Source organism: Solanum pennellii, chromosome 1, assembly GCF_001406875.1.
Source record: "Solanum pennellii chromosome 1, SPENNV200".
Classification (NCBI taxonomy): domain Eukaryota; kingdom Viridiplantae; phylum Streptophyta; class Magnoliopsida; order Solanales; family Solanaceae; genus Solanum; species Solanum pennellii.
In genome coordinates, this window is record NC_028637.1 from 106,525,590 (window position 1) to 106,551,476 (window position 25,887).

Consider the following 25,887-nt stretch of genomic DNA (forward strand, 5'->3'; position numbering starts at 1 on the left):
CAGGAAAAAATCAATCAAAGTCATAATGGGCATTATTGGGAAAAGAAATGGCTCCCGCTGAAAGCACATCCGCATACTTTGTCAAATGTGTTGCAGTAAAACCATGGAATTATCTACAACTAGTGGGTGCCAAAACAAGATGAAGATGAAGACTGCTCCAGATTTCATAAAATGACAAATCAATGTATGATTTACTACTCCAGATTTCATAAAATGACTCATCAATGTATGATTTTATCTCTCAATCCTATGCATGATCGATGACTCGGGATGCGCTGCCTTCTAAATTAGGTCAGGAAAATACAAAAATATAGATAGCTAAAAGGTCATGATAGGCAGAATAAGGTGAAAATGAGTAGCTGAACAAAGAGAGATGATACGACAAGCAGCGGATGCATATGTGCTCATATCAATCAGAGACAAGTAAATCTTTCTATTTCTTTCAGATAGCAGATTTAGAAAGCAGCAGAGAGTTATTCCACACTGGAAGCAATCTATTGTAAATATTGAGGTGCTTTTAAGGTTGCCAACTAGACTACAGCAATATTTCAATTTCAGTACATTGCTACTCCTTGTCAAAGAGCAATATCAGCTACCATGAACCAAAAGCTAGATTTAACAAGTTATATTATCCTTACATCAAACCAAGCATTCTCCAGGAAACTTCACTCATCTTGAAGAGAGCCGTTGATATAGATCATCAGCCAAGGCCTGCCTCGCGCTTCCACCATAATAATAGAAAGATTTCTCATTTTCTAACACCCTTGGAGGGGAACCATTCTCTTCTGGCTCCCTCCAAAGCTCTGGCTCTGGCTCCCTTGCAATCTGACACAAGTTGTGCAATACACAACAAGCAACAATGGTTTGGGGTGCATGGCTTAGTCCCACATTCAAATTCTGAAGAATTTTCCACCTTCCTTTCAACAAACCTATAGCTTCCTCAACCATCTTCCTCCCCTTTAACAAGGCTTCATCATAGGCATTCTCAGCAGGTGAGCCAGTCCTATTCCCAGAAAATGGAGTCAGCAAAAATGACAACAATGGAAAACACCAATCCCCAACAATGTATGGCCTCACATGTTCTCCTCTAACATTAACCCCTTTGTCCCAAACAATATCACCAGAAATCAACCTATTATACAAAAGACTGTCTCTAAAATGCGTTGCATCATCAAATCCACCTGGGGCTTTCACACAAACATCCCAAAAGATCTTCTTGTGATCAGCAACAACCTGAAGCAATACGGATGGGAACCCATAGCGGCTATAGTACATAGACGAGTTTACGGTTTCCGACGGAAGATGCTGCAACCTCACGGCCGTTCCATCAATAGCTCCACATATATTGGGGAGTGAAGTCAGTTCTTGAAACCCCTGAGTGGTCTCCACAAGACGCCGTCGACTCACCGGAATCTTGATAAACTCCGGGTAAAGCTTAGTAGCCAAGAGGCGGGTGACCATGTTAGTAATTTTCGAGATCAGGTAAGGTTCAAGACCATAACGGGTAGCTAGGTTTTTAGCAGAGTAGCCGTGGAAGAGTCTAGAAAGTACCATAGCAACGGCGTAATCAGAAGGTAGAGAGAGTTGAGACTGGGTAATGTAGGGTTTCAGCTTATCAACAACTGTGGTGAAAACGGGATACGATAGTCCGTAAAGGGAACGCCACTGAGCGTCACGGAGAGGAGCTTCCATAGCCCAAATATGTTCAGTGGAGAGGGCACGAAAAGCAGAGACGGAGAATTCGGCAGCTGCCGGCGATGGTGAAGAGGGGTTGTTGTTAGGTGAAGAAGTTGAAGTTTTAGGTTTTTTCTTGTGTGGGTGGGTAGCGAGATAGGATAGAACGGATGCGATGGTGAAGAAGAGGAGCGGTGCGGCGGAGGTGGAGGTGAGGAGGGAAGTAGGGGAGGTGGGTGAAGCAACGGAGGAAGAGTAGGATGATGTCGAATCGGAGAGAAGAGAGGTGGTGGGGTCAAGGTGGTTGTGGAGGTGAAGAAGATTTGTTAGCATCAGCAGAAAAGATTGATCCATTGTTAACTGAGAAGAAGGTTGAAGGTCGACTTTGCCGGAGACGACCGACAGGGTTTTGCAGCCACCGGCGGCAATGTCAAATAAGCCAATTCATATTTGACGACGAGTGGGTGGGAGTGGGGGTGGGGTGGAAGAACTTACAGCAGAAGAGCAAATAAGTCCATGTAGTTTCGCAAATGTAACAAACAAGCCCATACTTCTTCGTTTTGATAAATCAATTTTTTTCTTTTTACCTATTATATTTTTGATTAATTAATTAAAAAAGATAAAGAATTTAAAAATCTTTTATATTTCTTAATTCATTATTTTTGTAATTAATAAGAGTAAATTAATAAATTTAGTATGATAATTATTATTATTTTAATAAATATCAATTTAAAAATAAATAAATAATTAAGAATTATATTTTTTTTATTTAAAGTTTATTCAATACGCATAAAGTGTTCTCCGAAGAATAGAAATTGTGATGACTGCGGGTTATTTTGGGTTCCAAAAAAAATTTATGTGTAGGCGTTTAGATTGTGAAAGTCGATTAACTTCTATATCTAAAGATTTTGTGTTTTATATAACACTGAATCTCCTTTTTCTTGAGCACTAACTAAACAAACAAATATCTCAAAGCGGATCGGGTGGGCCCGAATCCGAGTTCTCTTTTATTTATTTTTGTTCCTCAAATTTGATTCTACTTCTTTGATTCAAAATTAGGGTTTAGAAGAGAAGGCCGTTGATTTTGAATAGGGAACAGATTTGAGCTTGAGAATCGCCGTCTTCTCCTTTCATTCAATCCATTGGTGTATCTGTTGCAGCCATGACTGAGGTATCGCTCTGCTAATCTTCCATTTTTTTAGCTTGCAACTTCAAAATGACTTTTTCCCCCCTTTATTTCTACTTGAGAATTCCTGCTAATTCTAACTAGACTAGATGTTAGGAATGGGTTATTTGTGGTTACTTTTATGTACTCCTGATTGATGATCAACTGTTTCAATTTTTGATCACTTGTGAGATGGGCTCAATTTGGTAAAATGATTCAAATTTGTGAGTTGGTAATCTTTAGTTGAGCAACAGATCAAATGATGTGAAACCCTCTTTCAAAGAACATAGACGACTGTTGAATTGGTGTAGAGTTTATGATATCAATTTGAAGTTCTATCACATGATGATTATCTTTCTCTGGGGTTGCTTATCGTGCTTCCTTCTTCATGCTTATTTCATTGTACATTTGTTAAGTGTAATGTGTTTATGTATCCGCCTTCATATCTCATATCATCTATATTGTCTAGATTTCCATTTCATGGGTTCCTTGAGTTGTGCTGGATAAGTATGATTGGTGATATTGTAGGATTTCGGATTAATTTGCAGGGTCATGATCTTTCAACTTTCTTGTATTGTAGAAACCAAATGCAATATTCATATTTTTTTGTGTGGATGTGTGGTGGTGGAGGGATTTTTAAAAATTAGCTGTTAGTGTAGTTTCTGGTATTCAGATTTAGCTATGAACATTTGGAAGTTCAATACCTACAACAATTTCATTCCATCAATTACAAAGTCTTTTGATTCTTCAATCATCTTTTAGTTGGGTTTGCTTTTGTTTTGATTTAGTGCTGCTCTACCTTTTTATTACTGTAATAGAATTCCAGCCTTCTGTCATTGTATTTTGCATATTTCTTGTTTCCTTAACCTGTTACTTTTCTGTATATAGATTCTTCGTCCTTTCCCTCCGATTTCTGATTACAGAACCCAGGATAATTATACTGATGTTTACTTTCTTGTGATGAACTTACAATTTTATAAATATGCCTGTTTCGTGTTTTTCTCATTGTACAGTTTTGGGTTAGCCAAGGAAATAAATGGTGTGATTTCTGCAAAATCTTCATATCGAACAATCCTACGAGCATTAGGAACCATGAACTTGGTACGCGCCACAAGGAAAGTGTGGGCAATAGGCTTAACACAATGCGACAAGAGAAAGCTACAAAAGATAAAGAGTTAAAAGAAGCAGCCCGTGCTCTGGAGCAAATTGAAGCGGTAAGTTCTATTATATTGGTATTTATGTTCATATATAAGTTCACACATTTATGACGAGGTATTTCAATTCTCTGATGACAATTGATAGTATCTGTGGCTTAATATTATGATGTTAGTATTTACCATCCTAAAGAAATTAAAACGGTTATGAAGGGTTTGTAATATATGTGTGTAAATCTGTTGATGTTTCTTTTTGTAATTACATATAAGTTCTAAAATACTTACCTTACTAAAAGGTTATCTGTTTTGAAAAATTATTAAGTCAATCTTCTTCAAGTACCATTACTGCAATTCCTCCTCCATCAGGTGTGATATGCTCAGCAGCTTTGGAGATTAGTGTAATTTCATTTACTAGAGAAAATGTGAAAATGTCTTTGCTGGCTGTTCTTCTTTAATTGTCTAATTAGCAGGTTATGTAGCTGCTCAAAATATGCTGTTGGTACCAACTTATTTTATCCTAAGATATCTCAGAGTGCAACACTTGACATGATCTTATTGCATAAGTTCTCTTAAACTTCCACGAATAGAATTATTAATTCTTTTTTTTTTTACATAATTTCATCCATCGTCTTTTTGACTTGTTTTTATAGTTTAAAACAGAAATGGATTAACTGATGGTGACTGTGGATGAACAAAAATGTTATTGCTTAATTGCGTCTTTTTTTTATTGACCAGAAAGCTCAACGCAGCTATGATAAGGACATGGCTCGAGTAAAAGAAGCCAGAAGTACCAATATACAGGCCCTGGCTACTCATGATAATGGTCAAGCGACTACCAAGGGATCTGCTGTATCAGAAGGTGTTCAATTTCTCTGCTGTCCTCTGACATTATACCTTTTACTATTTGGTTATAACTGTGTGGACTCTGATTAGAAACATTGTCTTTCAATTTGTTTCAAGTAGAGATAATTTTCCGAACAAAAGGAGTTGGTTATAAACTAGAGATATCTCATGAGTGCTTATAGTTTGTATTCATTTGTCAATTTTGAGATAAAAACTTTTACTAAGTTAAATTGAATATGAGTTAAACTATCATTTGACAATATTTCAGTTCTCCCACTTAATTATCTGGATTGCAGATATTTTAGGTTATACAAGTCTTTTAACTTTCATATGCAAAGAAAACGACATGTTTGTTTCTTCCATTTTGTTTATCTTATTATCTTCTTGTTATTACTGCTTTCTTTTCATCTCTTCTCGGCCCAAGCTCCATCTGAAACCTCCCTACCCTCACAAGGTAGGGTAAGGTCTGCGTACACTCTACTCTCCCTAGGCCCCACCTGTGGGATTATACTAGGGATGTTGTTGTTGTTGTGTACAAAGAAATAATTTCTGGCATTGGTTATTTAATTCTTGTCGTTTGTTTTTTGGCTTTGCATCTACTGCTTGTTCTTTGCAATTCCTTCGTGACTAACTTGGTTAAAGAAATATCGCAATTTGTGGTGTCTAGAGGATACCTTGATTAATAGGCAAAGTTAACTAATCCTCTTGTTTTATGGGAACCACTCTATCAGGTCATTAATTCACAATATGAACAAAGCAATGAAGCATCATGCCTTTCGTCCATTTTTGTTAATGCTACTGTTCAGTTTCCCAGATGATAAATTTGAAGGGGGTGAAAATATCTTGTCCTAAAGAATTTACTTATTTTGCTTTAGTGGCAAAGTTCTCTTCTATATTAGGGGATTCAAAGGGTGGTGAAGTGAAACAGGAAATTAACATTGCTCGGGTGGATTCTAACTGTATTGACAATTAACACAAAAGGTTTATGTCACCTAAGAGTTCCTTTTTCTTCCACATTTACGCTATTTTACGTCACTTACTTCAAGATTGAGTCAAAATGGGGTCTTAATGTTGTCTTGCTAAATGTGCGACTTAATTTGTGTTTGTACAACAGAATGGGAGTATGACAGCTCATCCGGCTTCTATTACAATCAAAGTAATGGATGTTCCTATGATCCTAACTCTGGCTTCTATTATACAGATGTTTTAGGTAAATTTGCTTTTCCAGAGATCCAATAAGCTACCCCACACTTTTTTTTCTGGCAGTTTGTTTAATTAAATGAAATGTGACAGGTAGGTGGGTAACACAGGAAGAGGCACTTGCTGCAACTCAAGTTTCTTCAACGTCCATTTCAAGGAAACCTTTAGCGAAAGCACCTGTATCAACAATGGGTGCTGGATCTTCAGAAAATAAAAACACAGAATCTCATCAAAGTGGTCCTCCACCAGGACGTGTTGTTTCAACCCCTCCAAATCCCATGAGATCTGCTAAAGGTAGACCTTCTTCACTAATGGTTAACAAAAGGAAAAGGGAGAATGAGAAGCCAAAAGCTGTTACTGAGGAGGAAGCAGCAGCACGTAAGGCCAGGGAGGCTGCAAGGAAGAGAGTTGAAGAGAGAGAGAAATCACTGCTTGGTCTGTATAAGCATTGATTTGTGTATCTTTGTCAAACACTTTCTCGCTGAAAGGAGGTGAGTTTTCAGTATGATTTTGTCTAGTCTGAATTCTAAACTGTCAGTCAGGAAGCTATCAAGGAGCCATATTGAGTCTTTGTATGCTGTAGGACTTCACTGTGATGGGTTCTTCAAGGTGCCTTGTTGGGTCATTTTATGGCCTTATACTTCAATGGATGATGTTCTTTATGGGAAATTCTATTTTGTGCTGAAGATGTACAATTATCTTGTTATATCATCAAGGCCGTGCTATTTTATTGAATGATTGCCTAAGTAACTTTTCTAAAGAAAATTCATTATTTTATGAGTTGGATTCTTCTGATATGCAAATCATCGGAGAAAGTTCTCAACCTTGCTATCCAATTTTCTTAGAAGTACATGTTGCTGGTGTAGCACACTAGTAACTACTAGTAAGTTGCATTATAATGGAATTCAATGTTCTCCGTGTTAGGATCAGGTCCCTTTTTTCCTAATTTCATTTTCTTCTCTGTGAAGAGAAAAAGAGGGGTCAAGGGCTGTTGGTTTTGTTATAGGTCATTAGAATTGACCAGAGTTATCATCTGAGTATTTTTCATCTTATATTAAATGCAGGAATATTTGACAAGGTGATGCCAAACAAATGTGTTGAGGATTCTCAGTGACATTTACAACATTCAATCACCCAAAATTCACCACACAATGTTAGGCTGCGAAGGTGGTATTCTAATTGCTTCACCAATTACTTGACTGACAGTTTATTACATTAAATCCCGTACACAAGGAGTCTGGGTGAGGTATGCAGCCTAATCTATTCATGCACTTTCAACCAGTGAACTGCCCCTACATCACGAAGCTGTATTGTTGTTGTATCATGTGTGGTTCTCCCAATTAAAACATTTATATAACTGTACATGTGTGGCTATGTAGCTCAATGAAGATATTTGGTTCAAGATTGAAACTGATTTCTTATTTTTTTTACGTGTTAATTTCGAGATCAAGTTATCCCTTTGCCCCCCGCCCACCTTGTAGTTCAGAGAAATTGAACGAAAATTTTTGATTTCTTTTCCAAATTGTATTGAAATGTGTTTTCATTCTCTATGAGGAATGCGTCGTTTCCTTCAATTTTGTTCCTTTGTATGCATGAAATTAATTGTTTATGCGTATGAAGACCCAGGCCACAAATATGGGTGACATTGACTTAGATGGGTCAGTTTTATTTGACTTTGAATGTCAAATAAATCAGCCGTGATTGTGAAATTAGTAGTAATTGGCGTTCCAGTCACGTGGTTGCATTTTGGACTTTAAAAAGTGTTATAAATGCCTAAACAGTACAAGCTCTGTGTTTGTTTCTTTCTCACAATGGGTTCACACAGTCTCTCCTTTCATTATAATTGTTTTCAGTTTTGGCTTGACTTATACAACGAAAAATGCGTAGACACAAAATTTAATGACTTAAAATGTACGTAGTATAACACTTGATGCGAATAAGTATTTTCTTTTTAACTCCCGTCTTGTCCCACTAAGGTTTTCATGGCTTTTCTTTTATATCAGCTTTTATTCTTTTGCTTTCTTCTGCAATGTTTTACTTTCCTCCAACAATAACGACTTCTCAAGTTCAATTTCGAATGAACTTGAATCCAAATTAAAGGGATACAACGTTCAAATTATTCCTACAATTCTTTTCTTATGTAAAAAAAAAAAAAACACATTTTTAGCCATTACGAATGAACATACATTACAATTATTGTTGACGTTTGATTCATTCAAAATCAATAAAAAGTCAACATTTTTACCTCATTTTTTTCTTTTAGAAAAAACAGTACATCTGTGAAGAACATAAATTATAGTAACAACCACCGACAGAAACACTGTAAGGTCATGATTATCATGTTAAAAATAAAAATAACAAAGTTCTTCTTTATATATGAACAAAGGGACACTTGTTATTTGTTAACACCATACGATCCAAATAATTACATCCACCTCCGTTTATGCTAATCTAATCCGTCATTTACTCCCTAATCTAATCATTAGAATATATGGTCGATTTTAAGCCCACAAAAAAAAACATTCCAAGAACTGAGAAGAAAAAAAAGCTAAATTATATTCGATGAATTTAATTTCTTCTAAAAAAAAAAGTTTTGATTCCCACGATGGTGGTCGTTTCTACTTTACCCTACAAAATTAACTATTGCTAAAATAAAAGTTTATACTAACGTAATGATGCTACTTCCCCCTAAAAAAAGCATAAAGTTCTCTTCAATTACTTAGTTATTACATTATTTTATTTTGAAAAATAATGACACTGGTACATTTTAGCAACTAACCAAGTTATTAAAAATGAAAATGATAATCAAAAAAGTTGGATTAAAGTGATGAGTAGATAATCAAAAAATTAATATATCATTGAGCTGTAATGGCATGAAAATTAATTTTGTTATACCAAAAAAGGTCTCGTTTGGCAACTAATTAATTTGTTTATTTGCTATTTATATGAACAACTTGGTACTTATTAATTTACATACGATATGAATATAAAGTAAAAATAAATAAATTGGGATGTGGTCCTTCTTGCTTAATTGAACTGTGCCAAGTAATAGTAATAGCTGGACCATAATGAAAATTGTACATCTAAGCTTCCACTTTATATTTATTCAGGTGTAGTTTTATTTTCTTTAGTAAAAATTAAAAATGAATTTAAAAAAAAAGTTGGTAGATTTAATATCAGAAAATTTGTTGGTTTAAGATTTTTGAATGACCTATAGTTTTTTTTTCTTATATTAAACAAGGATACCAAGTCCAGCAGTATGTACTTTGTTATATTAATTTTATGAAAAACTTTTTTGTGTACTTTATTTTATATTATAAATAGTACATGAATCCGCACAAGTATGGTTGTCGACCGGCCGAAAAATATTTGTCATGATGATAGACCTTTTAATGTAAAATATTAATTAAATGATTACAGAGAAAAAAGACATTAACTTTAAATAATGCTTTTTAAAGGTCTATTATTTTGGTTATTGGCTTAATATCGAATTACTATATTTTTGTAGAGTCGTCAATATGAGCTACACCTGTTGGGCCGGTCTGACTTAATCCGAAATTTAATAGGGTTGAGTTACGATTTTTGAAATCTATTTGAGAAAAGGGCTTTTTAGCTTGGCCTGAATAAGCCTGTTGATTTGTGGGGCTTGAGAAATATCAGTGGGCCGGCCCGTGGGCCAATATAAATTAATTAAAAAATATAATATGATATTAAAATTTAAAATAAAGAGTGTTCAGATTCAAAACAATTAGGTTAATATTTCAATTTAGAATTTTATATTACAAAGATAATTTTATTTGTGGATTTAATTAAAAATTAGTAACATTAACATCATGTAATATTGCTTTGCTGATATTTATGATAATAATTTTATATTATAATTTATAATTTAATAATGCTAAAAATAATATAATTTTTAAATAAAATGGGCTGGCCCGGCAAGTCTGTAACCCACGTACTTGTGGGTTGAGCCGGCCATTTTCTAGCCCACACTAAAAAAGGACTAGCCCGGTCTGACCCGTAAAATATTGAAGCTTGTATGGATTAGCCCGAATGGAGTGGGTTAACCCATATTGACAGCTCTATATTTTTGAATCTATCTTTATAGAATATTTAGTTTTCAAAATTCTAAAAGAGTAATTTAATTATGGAAATTCTTCAAAAAAAATTTGTATAAAGAAATATAGTTGACAAATGACAACCCCGTCCTTAGAGATGGAAATTAAATCTCAAAATAAAATGGAGTTTCACTAATAATACTTTATTAATAATAAGAAAGGAAACAAGTATTAACTATTTATTGGTGCGAATATAATCATGCCAAATATTCCTTAGGTAATTACTAAAGAATCTTAAATTATTCAGTACATGACCACCTGCAATTTTTTTAATAAATGCACTAAATTTAAAGGGCAGAATATTATAAAAAAATTAAAAATCTAGATACTGATTGATTGTCCGGAGACTTCATGTGGATAATCCGAATAAAAATGTATTAAGTATATACTATAAAGAATAACAGAAATAAGTTAAAATAAAATACAAACACTTGTATTGTCTAAAAATGGATTTTTTTTTTGTACAATTAAAATTTTAAAACAGATAATAAGTCTATAGACGTGCCATCCATAAAGTATACATCACTATAAATATTGGAAAATATAGGACGGAGTATATTATTAAGTAATAATAAATAATTATCAATCATTTTAAAACTATTAAATCTATCGTAGTGAAGCTCTCATATGTACTCTTACGTGTCAAGACGTTTTCACATACGACTATTGTACTCTTTTGACCAAGTTTACTCACAAATTTATTAAGAAGTGTGCTAAGCCCCTCTTCAGTCTTCGGTATTGACGGTTCTTTCTTTAGAACGAATTTATTCACAATATAAAATTAAATTGAGAATTAAAATTGCATCTAAAGTCTATCACTGAAATGAATAGTACACCAGCGACCGGATTTGCTACGATAGTAGGATTTGTGGGCAACGCAAGATACTCATTTAAGATATTCTAAGGTGATTCTCAGTTCGAGTTTTAAGTATAGTAATTTTAGAGAAGTTTTTTTCTTAAATGAGTCTCACACGAATTCATATTACTTGGAGCTCCTCAACAAGAATATATTGATCAGCATAATTCATGTATGAGTTTTGCGAAAGACAGAATTTAGGCAAATCTTATCGTTTTGAGTTAGATTAAATATTTTTGATAGACTTTCAATCTAAAAGAAAAACATGTGACGCAGATTATAAACAACAAACCATATGCAAGAGGATTTTGGAAGTGAACATTTTATGCACAATAAAAAGTCATGTAAAATACACGAAGTATGAAAAAAATGTAAGCACTCTCTCTTTTGTATTTTTAAAAATATTTTTCCAGAGAGAAATATATGTAACAAATTAATTTTCCAAAAGGAAAATAATGAAATGAGTAACAAAATTAAGGCCCAAAAAAATACAGTATCTGAAGTATTAACGGCGACTCATAGACATAGAATTAGCGACACTTTTTGAAACAGAATCTTGCAGCGATGCATTGAAACCTAAGCAACCCAATAAGCCCTGTTTGTATGGTAAAAATGTCTTCTTCTTCATTTCTTCTGATACTGCTCTGTTCATTGTGTAATGCAATTCATGTGCAGAAATGGGTCCTTTTTTTCTTGATCTAACACTCTCTGTTGATCTAAAGCTTGAATTTTTAACATCTTCTTCATGGGTTTTCTTCAACAATTCGTACTTGTTTAGTTGTTCTGTACTACTTGGTCGACCTTCTGAAGAACTTCGGAATAGAAGCAAGTCTTTGATTTTCCATTTTTTGGACCAGAGTGAGATCATTGAAGAAACTGAAGAAGACGAAGAGGAGGAAGATGATGAAGAAGAAGAAGAAGAAGAAACAGAGGCGGATTTTTTTGTGTTTTCTTGATTGCTTTCGTGATCAAATAATAAGTCGGAAACTTTCAAAGGCGATAAATTTGAAGAATTTTGTTGGGGTTTCTCTGTTCGGCTCTGTTTTTGTAAAGCTGTAACAGATGGGTCGAAATCTTTTTTCTTGTGTCGAGGAGAAAATGTTTCCATGAACGATTTCTTCGGTGATTTGGGAGAATCTATGTGTTTTCCTTCATACTGAAACCGTGGAGGTGGTTTCAAAGGTTTAATCTTTCCACAATCAAACAGCTCATCAGCTGCCGATAACGAAATCCTCTCCAATTGCCCACTGAAATCAAAAGCAAAATCTCCATCATCTTCATCTGGGTTATCTTTCTCTTTTGGGATTTCTTCCCAATTGAATTCATCGTAAAGAGGGGAAATCCGAGTAGGACTAGCAGGTGCACTGTAAAACAACGTGGCAGCACGTGGAGGACTTGACGGAGCACTCATGTACGGAGTAGTACAACCACTGTCGATGTTGAAATCAACCGGCGCCGGAGATTGCATCATCACCTCTGTTTCCATTTTATGCACACCAACTGTTCGATAAATTTTCTTAAAGGGAAAAATACTGAGAGTTTTAGTTTTAGAAAAACAGGGGAAGAGAAGAACGATTATATAAGGAAAATAGGCCAATGACAGAGACAGAGTCGCCTTTTCTTATGTTTATTTTTATGGACTTTTTATGATCAAGACTCATTAACAACTACTTGTCAAATACCAATTTTACCCCTATTTGATTGTGGTAAGCATTGTTGTGATTGAATTTGTGTAGGGGTATTATCGTCCATTTAAAAAATAATAAAGGGTGATGATAATCTTGATGTAAGAATCCGATTTTTTTGTGATTTTACCGTTTGATTTCCATTTTAAGTGTTTTTTTTTCCTTTTTGTTTGAAGTTTAAATTAAAGGATAAAAAAACTTATGATGATGAAAAAATTACGGCTAAGTTAAAGTCAGCTAGTGGATATGAAGGCTGACATACACATTAGTTTATTTATTTTTTTGATAAGTGAGGAAGAAAAAATAAAGAGAGCAACAAAGATTAGAAAACAAAAGAAGAAAAGAAATGTGAAAAATGACTCAATAATGCAGATAAGTTCAAAGAATAAGAGGCTAAAAATGTATTAAATGTCACTGATTTAAATCTAATCAATCTCTCGATTCATATTTATTCGTTCACTTTAACCTCTTAAAATAATTAATTGATATTCCTAAATTTGATTTTCTTAACAGTACTACTTTTTTTCCCTCGATTCTTGAAAAAATTTCAATGACAACGGTTACAGGAATATCACGGCGTGTATTAATGATTATTGATGCCCATAATATCATGCACATTTTAACTACAACCTTACCCCAAAAAAAAGAAAGTACGACTTTCACGTATAACAAACAAAAAATTTAAATTTATATGCTATAGCAAAATTTGCATAATTGCGCTCCACAGCAAATATAAAACTGTATAATTCGCTATACATATACAATTGTATAACTCGTTGGCTTAAATTGTATAATTCGCTGGCCTATTTCGCTGTAATTGTATAATTCGCTATCCTATTTCATTGCAATTGTATAATACACAATTGTATAATTCGCTGCAATATTTGTATAAAATTTGTTTTGCATACAATTGAATCGAAGTAAAATGTATGTATATTGCATAATTATAAGTGTATAGGAAGAAGATATATGTTTTTCTCTCGCTTTATACAAAAACAGAAACACAATATATACACTTCTGTTGTATAAAGCGAGAGAAAATTGTATTTCTTGCAATTGTATAATTCGCAATTGTATGTTGGCCTTTTTCGCTGCAATATTTGTATAAAATTTACATTTGCCTACAATTGAATTGAAGTAAAATGTTTGTAAATTGTATAATTAAGTGTATAGCACGAAAATATATGTTTTTGCATGTGTATATACAATTTTCTCTCGCTTTATACAAAAAGAAAACACAATTTATACACTTCTGTGTATAAAGCGAGAGAGGCGAGCAGAGGGAGAGTGGTGAGCGAAAATGGGAGAGTGGCGAGCGAGATTTTTGGGAGAGAGGCGACTGGCAAACTTTGGCTAACGTGTGCTATGGAGTATAATTAAATCAAACCGTAGCTACTCCATTTATTTTAGGTTATTAGTTTGCTATTATATACAATTATCCCAAAAAAAGAAATCGAATTTGCAAATTTATTGATGGATTTATTAGGATCAAAGCGTTGAGTACATATTTAGAAGGAAACCATACGGTCTTAATTGTCATGATTTTTATTTTTAGAATGTAACGATAAAATTTTATTCAACATTTTATGATGTCCTTTCATCATATTGATAGGTAAAAAAAAATTAAAATTTATATACTATTTCGTATAATTTTTAAATATTTAAATTTTTTATTTAAATAATTAAATTAATATTATCGAATTTGATCTTCAAAAATAATTAAACTTTTAAAAAATACAACATAACATTTAACAATGAAGAAAAAGTAGGTGAAAACTCATTAAGGAAAACACCTTGGATTGGTTTCTCATTTTCTCTATTTTGGTAAGTCTTAAAATTAATTTGTGACACTTATCCTATTTAAATATGAAAATTATTTCAAACTTCTAATTTTTATGAATTAACAACTGTCTTGACAATAATTAATAAGGCAGGTATTACTTTTGTGTTTTCCTTAATTATGATTCTTTTGTACTTTCTCCATTCATATCTTACTAAAATGATTATTTCTTATACTTTATGTATATAATCTGCAACTTATTTTTATATGCATTAATATAAACAAAGAGAAAAATACAAAAATCAATCAATTTATTAATAATTTTTTAGTTACTATATAAAATAAAAAGTGTTGCTCTAATATAAGATGGAATGAGTAATTTTTTGTTTGGTATTATATTTCATGAGTCATAACTCAAAGCTAGTTGCATGAGTGTGTGAGCCACGTTGTGTGAGCCATAACGCATTAGTTGATACTAATGTTTTCTTAAGAAAACAAAAATAATTAATTAAGTCCATGCTTTGGAGAATTTTTGGTTATCTGAGAATATAATTGGTACATAAATTGGTGTACATTCTATGTGAATAATGGTCTCTATCAATTATATAATATATAATATAATATTATTGTCTAACAAATTATTTACATTTTAGCTGGACCAGTACTATTCAGTCTTATGGATAATTTTTAACTTTTCTAACATAGATAGTATTGAGAACCATGGATTTAAAATTTTAAGTTTATAAAATGATAATAGGATTTAAAATTTTAAGTTTATAAAATGATAATTAGGATTAAAATCAAATATTTACATATATTTGGTAATTGATACTTTTCTCAAAGTAGAAACTTTTTAAAATTTTTGTTATAGAATTTAAGTAAATTTATAAATAGAAAATTAAATTTATTCGTGAATAGGTTTTGCGGATTAAATGAAACAAGCTAGATCATACATGCAAGTGAGATTTGGTTTTGGCCTATTAATCACAAATTTGTTTTTAGAATTCTATATCTTCTTACAAGAATTTTTCATCGGAGGAAAAATGTCATTTTCCATCTATTCAATTGATAAGTAGTCATAAACGATCATTTTTACCTCATAATAATGTTTCACGATCTTTTTTTCCCTTCCCTTAGAAAAGTTAGTGCTAGTACTCTTTTTTTACTTACGTGTACTTGTCACGTTTTGCTTTTTTAAAATCAAATTATATAGATTTTAATTAATATTTTGAAATATAATTTTATCGTTATATTAATATGAGAAGGATCATAATTGCGTAAACTTAAAATGTCAAATTAATTAGATTTAATTTAATTTAAAAATTAATTAAATTAATTAACATAACGTGAAATAGGGAGTAATATTATTTTTGGTTCCTCCCTTGTTTTAAATGAAAACAAAACTATTGAATGTGTCGTGTTGGAAGGGTAATAAATTTAGTCCCTAAAAATTTGGTTGAATTTGGACGTCTGATTAAAATTTGGGCACATACATAAGCAAATTTCTAAATTCATTTGGGGTTTTTTCTTCAGGTACGTTAATTATGTTATTTTTTTAGTAAATCACTGAATCACTCATAAGTTGTTTCTTTTAAATAAACACCATTGACTGACGTAAAATTAGATTTTGTGAGGGGTATTTGACAGAGGATACATATGTTGTTCCAGAACTTATTAGTCCAATTGATAGTAAAAATGTTCGAGAATAATTGTGTTTTACTTCAGTCATTTGAAAACACATTAAAAAACAAATGAGATTCACACAGTTTGTCTTCATTCCTTCAATCAAAATCATTACAATACGAACACAATTGAAGCCATTTACAATAGAAAAGTCGATCAAAATCAACCAACAATGTTTAAAAGGAACAAATTATGGATAGTTCAATGATTTAATAGGAAAATGATATAGTTGCGATACCTGAAGAAAAAAAACCCAACAAATTTAGAAATTTATTTATGAGTTTGACCTTAAAATTTTAAAAAGCCGGTCATATATAAATATTTAATTATTTATTGCGGGTCAATTGGGACATGACTCAACTTAATTCGGTTAAAAGTTTGAGTACATTCATGAACGGGTCATTCACAAATTTTGTTATTATTTTGCGTTTTATCTTTTTATGCACGGCTTTTATATCCCTTCGTTTCTTTTTAATTGTAACGATTCTCTTTCTTTAAGTCTGGACAATAAGAATTTTGATTACTATTTTAGAAGTATTTTTCATTATATATTATATACAAAAATTGTAATTTATAGTAATTTCGTATAATTTTTAAATATCTAAATTTTTATTTAAAATATTGAATTAATGTAATCTAATTTAACTTTAAAAATTAGTCAAATTTATTTTTGAATAGCAACATAACAATTAAAAGTGTAAGCAACGGTTTGTATTTTTTTTATTATAGTACTTTATTAAGTTATGTTTGAACATGATCTTAATTTTTTTTTTAAAAATTATATTCTCAATTAAATATAAATTTGATTGTTAAAAGGGAAAAAAAATTCAATTCACTTGAAAGATAAAAATTAACCTAATTAAAAATAAAACAAGACATAGATAAATGATCATGATTTAAGTGATCAGTTATGATTTATTATTTGTTCAAATCAACTAAATCCATAAACAGATTGCTATTTTTTTCAAAAAAAAGATCATCCTTTTTATTATTTTAACTCATAGAAATTTAGTCTAACGTATCCATTTAATATTTATATCGCTATTTAGAACCAAGCCATAAAAAGACCATAGATTATGAATAATAAAGTCATGACTTTTCAACAAATAAAAAAACAAATATGTTAGGTAATCATGTACATTATAATACAATATAAATTTTTGACGAACCAAAGCCTCATTCTGTACCCACTTGACTTGTGTTTAATAACTTTTTATTTTCAACCCTCCCAATTTGCTAGTATTTCTTCAATTTAATTTAAACTAAAGAATATTATACAATATTTATTCCCCATAGGATGGTTTCATAAATTAGTGGCGGCTAATTTGGCAGCTGAGTACGTCTAGATGATCGTGATTTCACCAAAAATTAATTAAATACTATGTTAAATCGGTGATTAAACTAAAACATACTCGAAAACGTGATCATAAAAGACCGTTTACTGATTCTAGCCATTGAATCTGGAATAAATTCACAGTACTGTGTACACATATACCTAGAGATGATCAAATTATTGCATAAATTATAATATCGATCCGTCTATATTAGTCCAAACTCATTTTAGCCTGTTTGGGTTGATGTTTATATACCTAATTCCCTAGCACGGATTGATTCATAAAAGATCTTGTTAAAATATTTTTAATTTTTTTTAAAAATTTATTTGATATATAATTATAAAATAAAATAAAACTATTTAAATACTAAAAAATCAAATAAAATAATTAAAATTTAATAGAATTAAACGAATTAAAACATTTCAATTTAAGTCGACCTCTATAACAATCGTCCACTTATACCTAACAAGAGACTAATTCTAAGAAATATGTATATACGTGCTTTGCATGTCAAATATCATATGCCCATAAATTTAGCACGTATTATGAGATTTGTCAATCTTCTGGTTCACTAAACGACTAGTAACACAATATAATTATATATATATATATATATTATCCTACATTGGAGTAGTTGGAAAACCAAGTAGATGTGATTTTATATATACACGTGCTGATTATAAAATAAAATAAAAATAGTCGAAGCAAAAAGGCTACTTGCTTCTGTCAACAGGATATGCCCAAATATATTGACGGAGGACTTGTAACTGTTAAAATCAACTAAGTTTGTTTTCCTTTTTCTATATACAATTAGTATTTTTACGACAGATGTTAGTAATTATATTTAATTTTAAATTCTAAATTTGCTTTCGTTAGATAGAAATCGGTTTGGGGAAAAAAAAATATGAAGTTATAATCAAATGGGAAAAGGTCCAAATTTGCCCGTGTAATATCTAAAAGTTGCATAATTTGGTCTATTGATCGTACACTTGTCATTAGCCTAATCGTTGTATCCTAATTACTGAGGAAAAAAGGTTCAAATTTACACCTCAATTTTTTGATACGATTGCTCTTAAATTGGAATTGGTTTGGGTTCAAGGGCAAAAATGAGGCTTTCCCCTAATAGGAGACCAAAAGTTTAACGAATAACAAAATTGTTCAATTTCAGATAGTAGAGAGACAATTTGACCCATTTTCCTAAATCACTTAGGTATTAATTATATTAAAATGGAGATTAACACGACTTATAGTAAGTCTTTGTTCGTTATGCGTTGATCTAACCTTGCAGGTAAAAATGAAACTCTTCAATGTGCAACAAGATAACATCTGGAATGGCATCTGCATAACTAGTACGTACTTTTTATTTTATTATAAGAAACAGACGTTGTCATGACTGATAATTGATTTTTGTATCATTCATGTCATTTTTCATGAATGATGATTTATGTATGACGAGGGAGGGAGTGTGCCATTGATGAAGGATGAGAACATGGTCAATGCACGACCAGGTTGATAGCTTGGAACGAAATGTCCAGCTCCTCTTACAGTAACAAATGTCAAGTTCTCGTATTCCACTGCATAACCACCAACCTTGAAACAAAAAAGATAATATCAACTTGGAACAAAGTATTGTAAATATGGTACAAGTCAAGTATATATAATGACCACTTTGTTTACCTCGCCTTGGAAGTACCAAGGGTACCACGGTGTTTTCACTGCTGTCTTGATTTTTTTTATAGCATATCTAGTCGTTGTTACAGCCAAAACATTATCTGTATCTCCGCTGTAATTACACGTTAAAATCATCAGAAAGTGTTATTCTTACTGAACTGTACTACTTCCTATTTTTCCCAATCTACTTACCTATATATCCAAACCCTAATTCCACTTTTCATGAGCCCCTGAAAGATCGGTAGAACAGTAGGCGGCCAGTCCTGCCAAGTCAAGTCTGTACTGCACAAGTGAGAATTGAAGCAAATTTAAGCCAACAAGAAAAAACATCAGCTTTTCCAATTTGAAGCGAAATTGTTATAAAAAATCACGGTATGTATTACCTGCAAGGAGCCCAGGAATATGGTATTCCTCTGACATTAAGTGCCTTTTGTACTTCAGCAGAGTTTAGATAAGAGTTTACATAATTGTCTGAACATGGATCAAATCCACATACCTGTTTTAAATAAAAGAAAAAAAGTTAGAAATCTAATAAAAAACGCATGTAAAATCTGCAGAGGGGTGCTAGTTGAGGCGTAGGATGATGTTATGCATGGTGTAGATATATACTTCTATTATATCCTTTTATTTATGTTGGAAAATTTATAGACCCTTCTTGATTGATCAGATTTTGAAATGTGCATTTTATGATATTGCGGGTGTGCATGCTAGAGAAATGGGGGACGAAAACATCCGAAATGTAGAATAAGAAGCAGGTTTATAGGCCTGTTGTATCTAATAATTTTTTTTTTACTTGTGACACTTAATGTTCATTTACTTACACAACCAGCAATAGTAAATGAAAATCTTCTCAATAACAACAAATGAGTAGTTAGCCAGTTCAGAACTTACAGGAAGTGAAGTGGCATTAGGGTTGCACAGTGGGGCATAAATGTCATAGCCATATATGTTTCCTAGAGATGAACCTGCTTGCTTAATGTACTCGTCACAAGCTTCTGAGGTTGTCTCTGCTGAGAAGTTGCAATTCTTGACAATTCCATCATGGACTTCATCTGATATTAGTGCATGTGTCCAATAAAAGTCGTATGAACCCCTCCTCATTGTTTCATCGTCTAGGAGGGCATTCCCTGTCTGAAAAAAAATTACATTACTATGCAAATAATATAATAGCAGTGACTTAATCAGGAGGAAGAATATGTATTTATCATTTTGAATAAGCTTAATTAGCTTACAGCTATTCCTTGCAAGTTAATAACAAGGTTGGGCTCTGTTTTCCTGTGGGATAAGACCAGCTGAGCAAGTTGAGGCACATAGTGGCCAGCATAACTTTCTCCAACAATATAGAAATCTCGATGTTTATATTCTGGGAATCTTTCCATCCAATTGAGGAGAAAGGTGAAACTGTCTTTTCTAGTTTTTTCGTCTCCAGTAGTATAATCTGATGATGTATTAGAGTAAGAGAATCCAACACCAGCTGGTGATTCTAAAAAGAGGATGTTCGCCACTGCATTAATGTCAAAAAGGTATCATTGTTACACCCAAATGACGACAGATTTTTCTAGTATAAGAAAGGTAGTTAAGTACCATTGTTCCATGCAAATTGGTTCAGCCATAAGGTTTTTCCATCATTATTAACGCGGAACGGTCCAAGTTCAGTCATTGCCCCAGCCCCTAATGAAGAGCAACCAGGCCCTATATACCAATTATGTACAAAAACAACAAAGGAAACATGATAAGCTAGCCATCATAAGTTCTTAAGAAACACAGCCAACTCATAATAACACAATAAATCCTAAGGCAAGAAAAGCATGAGATTAAACTCTTAACTAGGTTTGCATGAAACAAGCTAGCATTAGAAATTAAAACATTCCTCCTCTTGGCAATTCGGGTAACATGGGTGTGGTGTGTGTGTTTACCTCCATTTAGCCACAAAACAAGAGGCTTTGTCGAAGGGTCACCAGATGATTCAGCCAAGTAATAGAACAAGGCCCTACCAGCATTTGCATCAACAGTAACATATCCTGCATATTGATTAAACCTGACTGCACTTGGTTGCTCTGGCAGTGCTGAGATCTTATCATTTTCCTTTGATCCTGCCTGTGGCACTATGAGTTCTGACACTGATCTCTGTTTCTCAGAAGCTGCTAGGCCGTGGTTAATAATACTTGTTGTTTTTGCCGGTCGAGCCTTGAGAAATTCACGTAAAACATCTGCTTCTCCTGCATAACAATATTGTTGGGCACTTAGACAGCACAAAATTAGAGAAAGAGTTAAAACAGAGTTAGCTTTCATTTTTTCCTACTCATTCAAGAACAAACAATATTGAGTGATAACTCAAGGATCATTCTTCTTCATTATTTATAAAGTAAGCTAAACAGTGACTTGTAATTGAATCCGTGGTAGTGACGTCTTTGTCCTTTATTTCATCGGTTAAATGTCACACAAAAATTAAGGATATATAGTAAGGATGGTTTGTTGGCTTTAAATTTCATTTCGTTCTTGAACAGCCAGAAATTAGAAAAGGTAGTTCAGAAAGGAAACAAAGACAACATTGAACAGTTAACTAAAAAGAGAAACTTATGGTCTAAGCTTTTCAAGTATGATTATGAGGGATGCAGACAGCTAGCCTTGTGTCTCTTCATGATGATAGCTCTCATACTAATTCACAAAATAATCAAAAGAGTACACTCATTCAATTTCATTATTAGGGCTGTTGTGGTTGTTTCTGTTCAAATTAGCAATTCTACTTTATATGTTGGGTTTGTTTCATAATTCTGTTATCTTTCTCATTATTGTATTTTTTATCCAAAAGATGCATCAGCACTCACTGTTATGTAATTACGTTCAAATGTCAGTTTCAATTGCAATTTTAAACCCTATTCATATAATATTAGGATAACAAATGTAATTGTATTTGGAGGTGGCGAATTTGCCTAATGAACATGTAACTCGCCCAATTTGGGTATGTTAACGGGTCAATTAATCAACCCATTCATAGAAAACGAGAAGAAGTAGATCGCCGAACCTCAACGACATTGTAGAAGAAACAGTACATCCACAACGGCGGTGGGCGGTGGAATTCTCCTTCGCCGGAAGCCGGCAAGGACAGCTCAGTGTGCTACTCCAGCGGGCCAACCTCCGAGCCATGGAATCTTTTTGACTCCTCGATATTTTTGTTAAATGAAAAAAACACTAGGTCAAACAATTAAATAGAGGAAGTATAACGTTAGATTTGCAATTTATTTTATCCTCATATATAACTAATATATAACTTATGAGAGAATTGAGATATTATTTTATGTGATCTAGAAGATTGAATAACTAATACCTATCGTTACTAATACTAATTTAAATATTTCCAAATTTTGATTAAGACACATGAAAAGGCATCAGAGACCCTCCAATTAAAACATTTAAGTTAAACATACAGAAAGGAACCACAAGCCCTCTCATGCTCGAATACAAAACAATACCACAGTAATGAAATAACTATTAATTCTACAAAATCTATTCCATATGAAACCAGCAATCCCTTTTTCACAATAATGTATCTTCTGTTTAATTGAAACGAGGAGGGAGTGTCCCGTTGATGAAGGATGAAAACATGGTCAATGCACGGCCAGGTTGATAGCTTGGCACGAAATGTCCTGCTCCACGTACTGTCACGAATGTCAAGTTTTGGTATTCTACAGCGTAACCACCAACCTGGAGATATCAAATACTTAATTACTTGTAGAGTTGAAGATCGAAATGAATGATGACAACTTGGTTAATTACCTCTCCTTGGAAGAACCAGGGGTACCATGCCGTTTTGATTGGTGTTTGATTTTGTCGATAGCATATCTACTTGTCGTTACAGGCAAAATATGATCTATGTCTCCACTAGAAAAGAAGATGAAAATGTTGGTATTTGTATAGTGACTGCTAAAGTTTTCAGTATTAATTTTGTGGTGACTGATTCCAGCTTGTTCGATTCCCTTACCTGTAAATCCAAACTCTAATGCCACTTTGCATGAGCTCTTGAAAGATTGGTAGAACAGTATGTGGGGAGTCTTCCCAAGAGATGCCACTGCACAAGTTTAAAATGTTTAAGAAAGTGATCAAATTAATCGAAAGAGGGATCAGCAATTTCAATTTGAAAGTATTAAAATGTTTGAAAACTCACAGTATCAATTACCTGCAAGATTCCCAGGATTGGGGTATATCTCTGACATTGAGTGCCTTTTGCACTTCAGCAGTGTTTAGGTAATTAAATACGTAATCAGCTGAGCATGGATCAAATCCGTCTGTCTGTTATCGTACACAAAAGAAAAAGTTATGCTACAGATCAGTTGTTCATGGTCTTCTATTTCACTTTCATCTTAATTTGAGACACTTAAATTTTGAGTTGTCGTATATAAACATGGGGAAGAAAAGAGAAGTTAGCCTGTGGAACTTACAGGAAGGGAAGTATAGGCAGAGGAGTTGCAGAGCTGGGAATATGTGTTATAATCATATATATTGGCTTGACATGAATCTGCTTCGCTTGTGAATTCATCACAAGCTTCTGAGGTAGTTGTTTCTGTTGAGAAGTTGCAATGCTTGATAATTCCTTCATGGACTTCATCTGATATTAGTGCGTGTGACCAATAAAAGTCGTATGAACCACTGTTTGAAGTTTCATCGTCGAGGAGGGCATTTCCGGTCTTAAAATCATGCCACATGCAAATTAATAAGATTTAATACTGTGACTCCAACAAGAAGGAAAAAAATGAATTGTCATTTGAACAAGATTGATCAGCTTACAGCTATTCCTTGCAAGTTAATGACAAGGTTGGGTTCTGATTTCTTGTGGGATAAGATCAGCTGAGCAAGTTGGGGAACATAGTGCCCAGCATAACTCTCCCCAACAATATAGAAATCACGGTTTTTATATTCTGGGAATCTTTCCATCCAATTGACGAGAAAAGTGAAACTGTCTCGTCTAGTCTTTTCATCTCCACTAGTAAAATCTGATGATGTATTAGAATAAGAGAATCCAACACCAAAAACAGGACATTTGCCACTGCATAATCATTGTCATAAAAATGTGTTGTTATTTATGGATTTTTATGATATTTTTTTTTCAGTAGTGATGATAGATTTTGCTATTAAGTACCATTGTTCCAGGCAAATTGATTGAGCCACAAGGTTTTCCCGTCTTTATTGACGCGGAATGGTCCAAGTTCCACCATCCCTCCATTTCCGAATGAAGAGCAACCAGGTCCTATCAAATTCATACAGACGGACCCTTAGAACTTGTGATTTTTAACATAGGATGACAATTTGATTTATGTCTATGAGAGCTATCATGAGGGGTAAAATGGTATGTATGAAAATTTGGTTTTTATGTGTGTATTTACCTCCATTTAGCCACAAAACAAGAGGCTTTGTAGTAGGGTCATCAGACGATTCTGCCAAGTAATAGAAGAGGGCTCTACCAGCATCAGCATTAACAGTCACATATCCTGAATATTGAGCAAAATTGATCCCACTTGGTTGCCCTGGCAATGCTGAGATCTTGTCATTTTCCTTTGATCCTTCCTGTGGCACTATGAATTCAGACACTGATCTCTGTTTCTCAGCAACCTCTACGCCTTGGCTAATAGCATTTGTTGGTTTTGCCCGTCGAGCCTTGAGAAATTCACGTAGAACATCTATTTCCCCTGCGTAACATTGTCGGGCACTTAGGTAGCACAAAATTAGAATTAGACTTAAAACAGAGGAAATGTTCATTCTCTTCCCTCCTGATTTAATGAAACAAGAAATGGTGAGTGATAACTCAACGATAACTTTTCTTTACTATATATCCTATGCAAAATGTTGAGAAGGTCGTCAGATATATTTTCTTGTACTAAAATTGGACTGACATCTTTTGTCATTTGTGCTCTTTGGTTAAAACGCCAACTTGTTCCTTAATAAGTTGTTTACTTACCATTACCCATCCTCCGCTTTGACCATCAATAATTATTTCATTCACTAATTATCAACATTATATATAACTAATCGTCATCATCATTTCGCTACTAATTATCAATTACTACAATCAACAACCACAATTAATCAGTACTGCCAGTCACTATACCATAAAATATTATTCACAATCACCATCGCTTGTCATTGACACACACAATTGCTTCCATCACCAAGTGTCATATAATTTTTTAAAAAGTAATTTATGGATATAATAATAGTATATCAATTTAGTATTTTATTTAAATTTAATATTTATTATTTTTTAAACAAAAACAAATTTTATACATTCATATATTGAAAAATCAAACAGGGTTAACTGATATGTGCATTTAGATAAAAATATCTTAATTTTAATCAAATAAATGAGAAAAAATTGGTCCTATTTATAACTGTTTTGTTTATAGTAACGGTTCATTAACTTTGTTTTCTTCCTCCTATTTAGTTTTTTCAACTTCTCCCCAAAATATATCACGCGCTACTGTACATGTTTAGCGCGAACAGAATTTACGCCTCCAAATTTACTCAATTCGTCCCGTAGCGTAAATACTTCCTCGTGATACAGAAATTTTGCCATTCTGTTGTGCTTTTCTGATTTATTTTTTCAATTTCTTCATATTCATGGAATGATGAAGCCGGCGCATACAAAATTGTGCGTTTGTGTTTTTCTTAATGAGAAATTTGTGCTTGATTTTGTTGAGGCAAGAGTTAGGGTTCTTGGATGTTATTTTTA

At 32.9% G+C, this 25,887-nt stretch overlaps 4 protein-coding genes and 1 pseudogene across 6 annotated transcripts; 1 reads left to right on the top strand and 4 right to left on the bottom strand.

Moving 5' to 3' along the window:
* Positions 1-413: 413 nt before the first annotated feature.
* LOC107007302 (putative nuclease HARBI1) lies at positions 414-2,173 on the bottom strand. The gene has a single exon (XM_015205868.2). The coding sequence runs from the start codon at positions 2,026-2,028 to the stop codon at positions 670-672; it is 1,359 nt and encodes a 452-aa protein (XP_015061354.1). The 5' UTR covers positions 2,029-2,173; the 3' UTR covers positions 414-669.
* Positions 2,152-7,586, top strand: LOC107007309 (zinc finger protein ZOP1). Of its 2 annotated transcripts, XM_015205890.2 has the most exons (7): positions 2,152-2,206; positions 2,734-2,845; positions 3,853-4,053; positions 4,729-4,852; positions 5,951-6,046; positions 6,130-6,527; positions 7,101-7,586. In XM_015205890.2, exons 2-6 carry the CDS (start codon positions 2,837-2,839, stop codon positions 6,486-6,488), a joined length of 789 nt encoding a protein of 262 aa, XP_015061376.1. In that variant the 5' UTR covers positions 2,152-2,206; positions 2,734-2,836; the 3' UTR covers positions 6,489-6,527; positions 7,101-7,586. The 2 variants fall into 2 exon arrangements, with proteins under 2 accessions (XP_015061376.1, XP_015061368.1); XM_015205882.2 differs by lacking the exon at positions 2,152-2,206 and having other exon boundaries at positions 2,600-2,845.
* Positions 7,587-11,320: 3,734 nt separating this feature from the next.
* On the bottom strand, positions 11,321-12,756 carry LOC107028582 (uncharacterized protein DDB_G0271670-like). The gene has a single exon (XM_015229706.2). The coding sequence runs from the start codon at positions 12,494-12,496 to the stop codon at positions 11,516-11,518; it is 981 nt and encodes a 326-aa protein (XP_015085192.1). The 5' UTR covers positions 12,497-12,756; the 3' UTR covers positions 11,321-11,515.
* A 5,980-nt stretch (positions 12,757-18,736) lies between these two features.
* Positions 18,737-21,784, bottom strand: LOC114078378 (serine carboxypeptidase II-3-like). Of its 2 annotated transcripts, none has more exons than XM_027919164.1 (8): positions 21,080-21,766; positions 20,748-20,855; positions 20,396-20,667; positions 20,055-20,294; positions 19,547-19,659; positions 19,356-19,445; positions 19,170-19,275; positions 18,737-19,082 (listed from the first exon to the last, which is right to left on the bottom strand). In XM_027919164.1, exons 1-8 carry the CDS (start codon positions 21,453-21,455, stop codon positions 18,921-18,923), a joined length of 1,467 nt encoding a protein of 488 aa, XP_027774965.1. In that variant the 5' UTR covers positions 21,456-21,766; the 3' UTR covers positions 18,737-18,920. The 2 variants fall into 2 exon arrangements, 1 of the variants encoding a protein (XP_027774965.1); XR_003580029.1 differs by having other exon boundaries at positions 19,063-19,082; positions 19,356-19,440; positions 21,080-21,784.
* Positions 21,785-22,583: 799 nt separating this feature from the next.
* On the bottom strand, positions 22,584-25,126 carry LOC107026248 (annotated as a pseudogene).
* Positions 25,127-25,887: the final 761 nt, after the last annotated feature.

Coding starts and splice junctions, on each gene's coding strand:
- LOC107007302 (XM_015205868.2), bottom strand. CDS start 2,028: ATGGATCAATCTTTTCTGCTGATGCTAACAAATCTTCTTCACCTCCAC.
- LOC107007309 (XM_015205890.2), top strand. Junction 4,054..4,728: donor CTCTGGAGCAAATTGAAGCG/GTAAGTTCTATT, acceptor TTTATTGACCAG/AAAGCTCAACGCAGCTATGA. Junction 4,853..5,950: donor GGGATCTGCTGTATCAGAAG/GTGTTCAATTTC, acceptor TTTGTACAACAG/AATGGGAGTATGACAGCTCA.
- LOC107028582 (XM_015229706.2), bottom strand. CDS start 12,496: ATGGAAACAGAGGTGATGATGCAATCTCCGGCGCCGGTTGATTTCAAC.
- LOC114078378 (XM_027919164.1), bottom strand. CDS start 21,455: ATGAAAGCTAACTCTGTTTTAACTCTTTCTCTAATTTTGTGCTGTCTA. Junction 20,668..20,747: donor CCAATTTGCATGGAACAATG/GTACTTAACTAC, acceptor ACATTAATGCAG/TGGCGAACATCCTCTTTTTA. Junction 19,083..19,169: donor CTTGGTACTTCCAAGGCGAG/GTAAACAAAGTG, acceptor TTTTGTTTCAAG/GTTGGTGGTTATGCAGTGGA.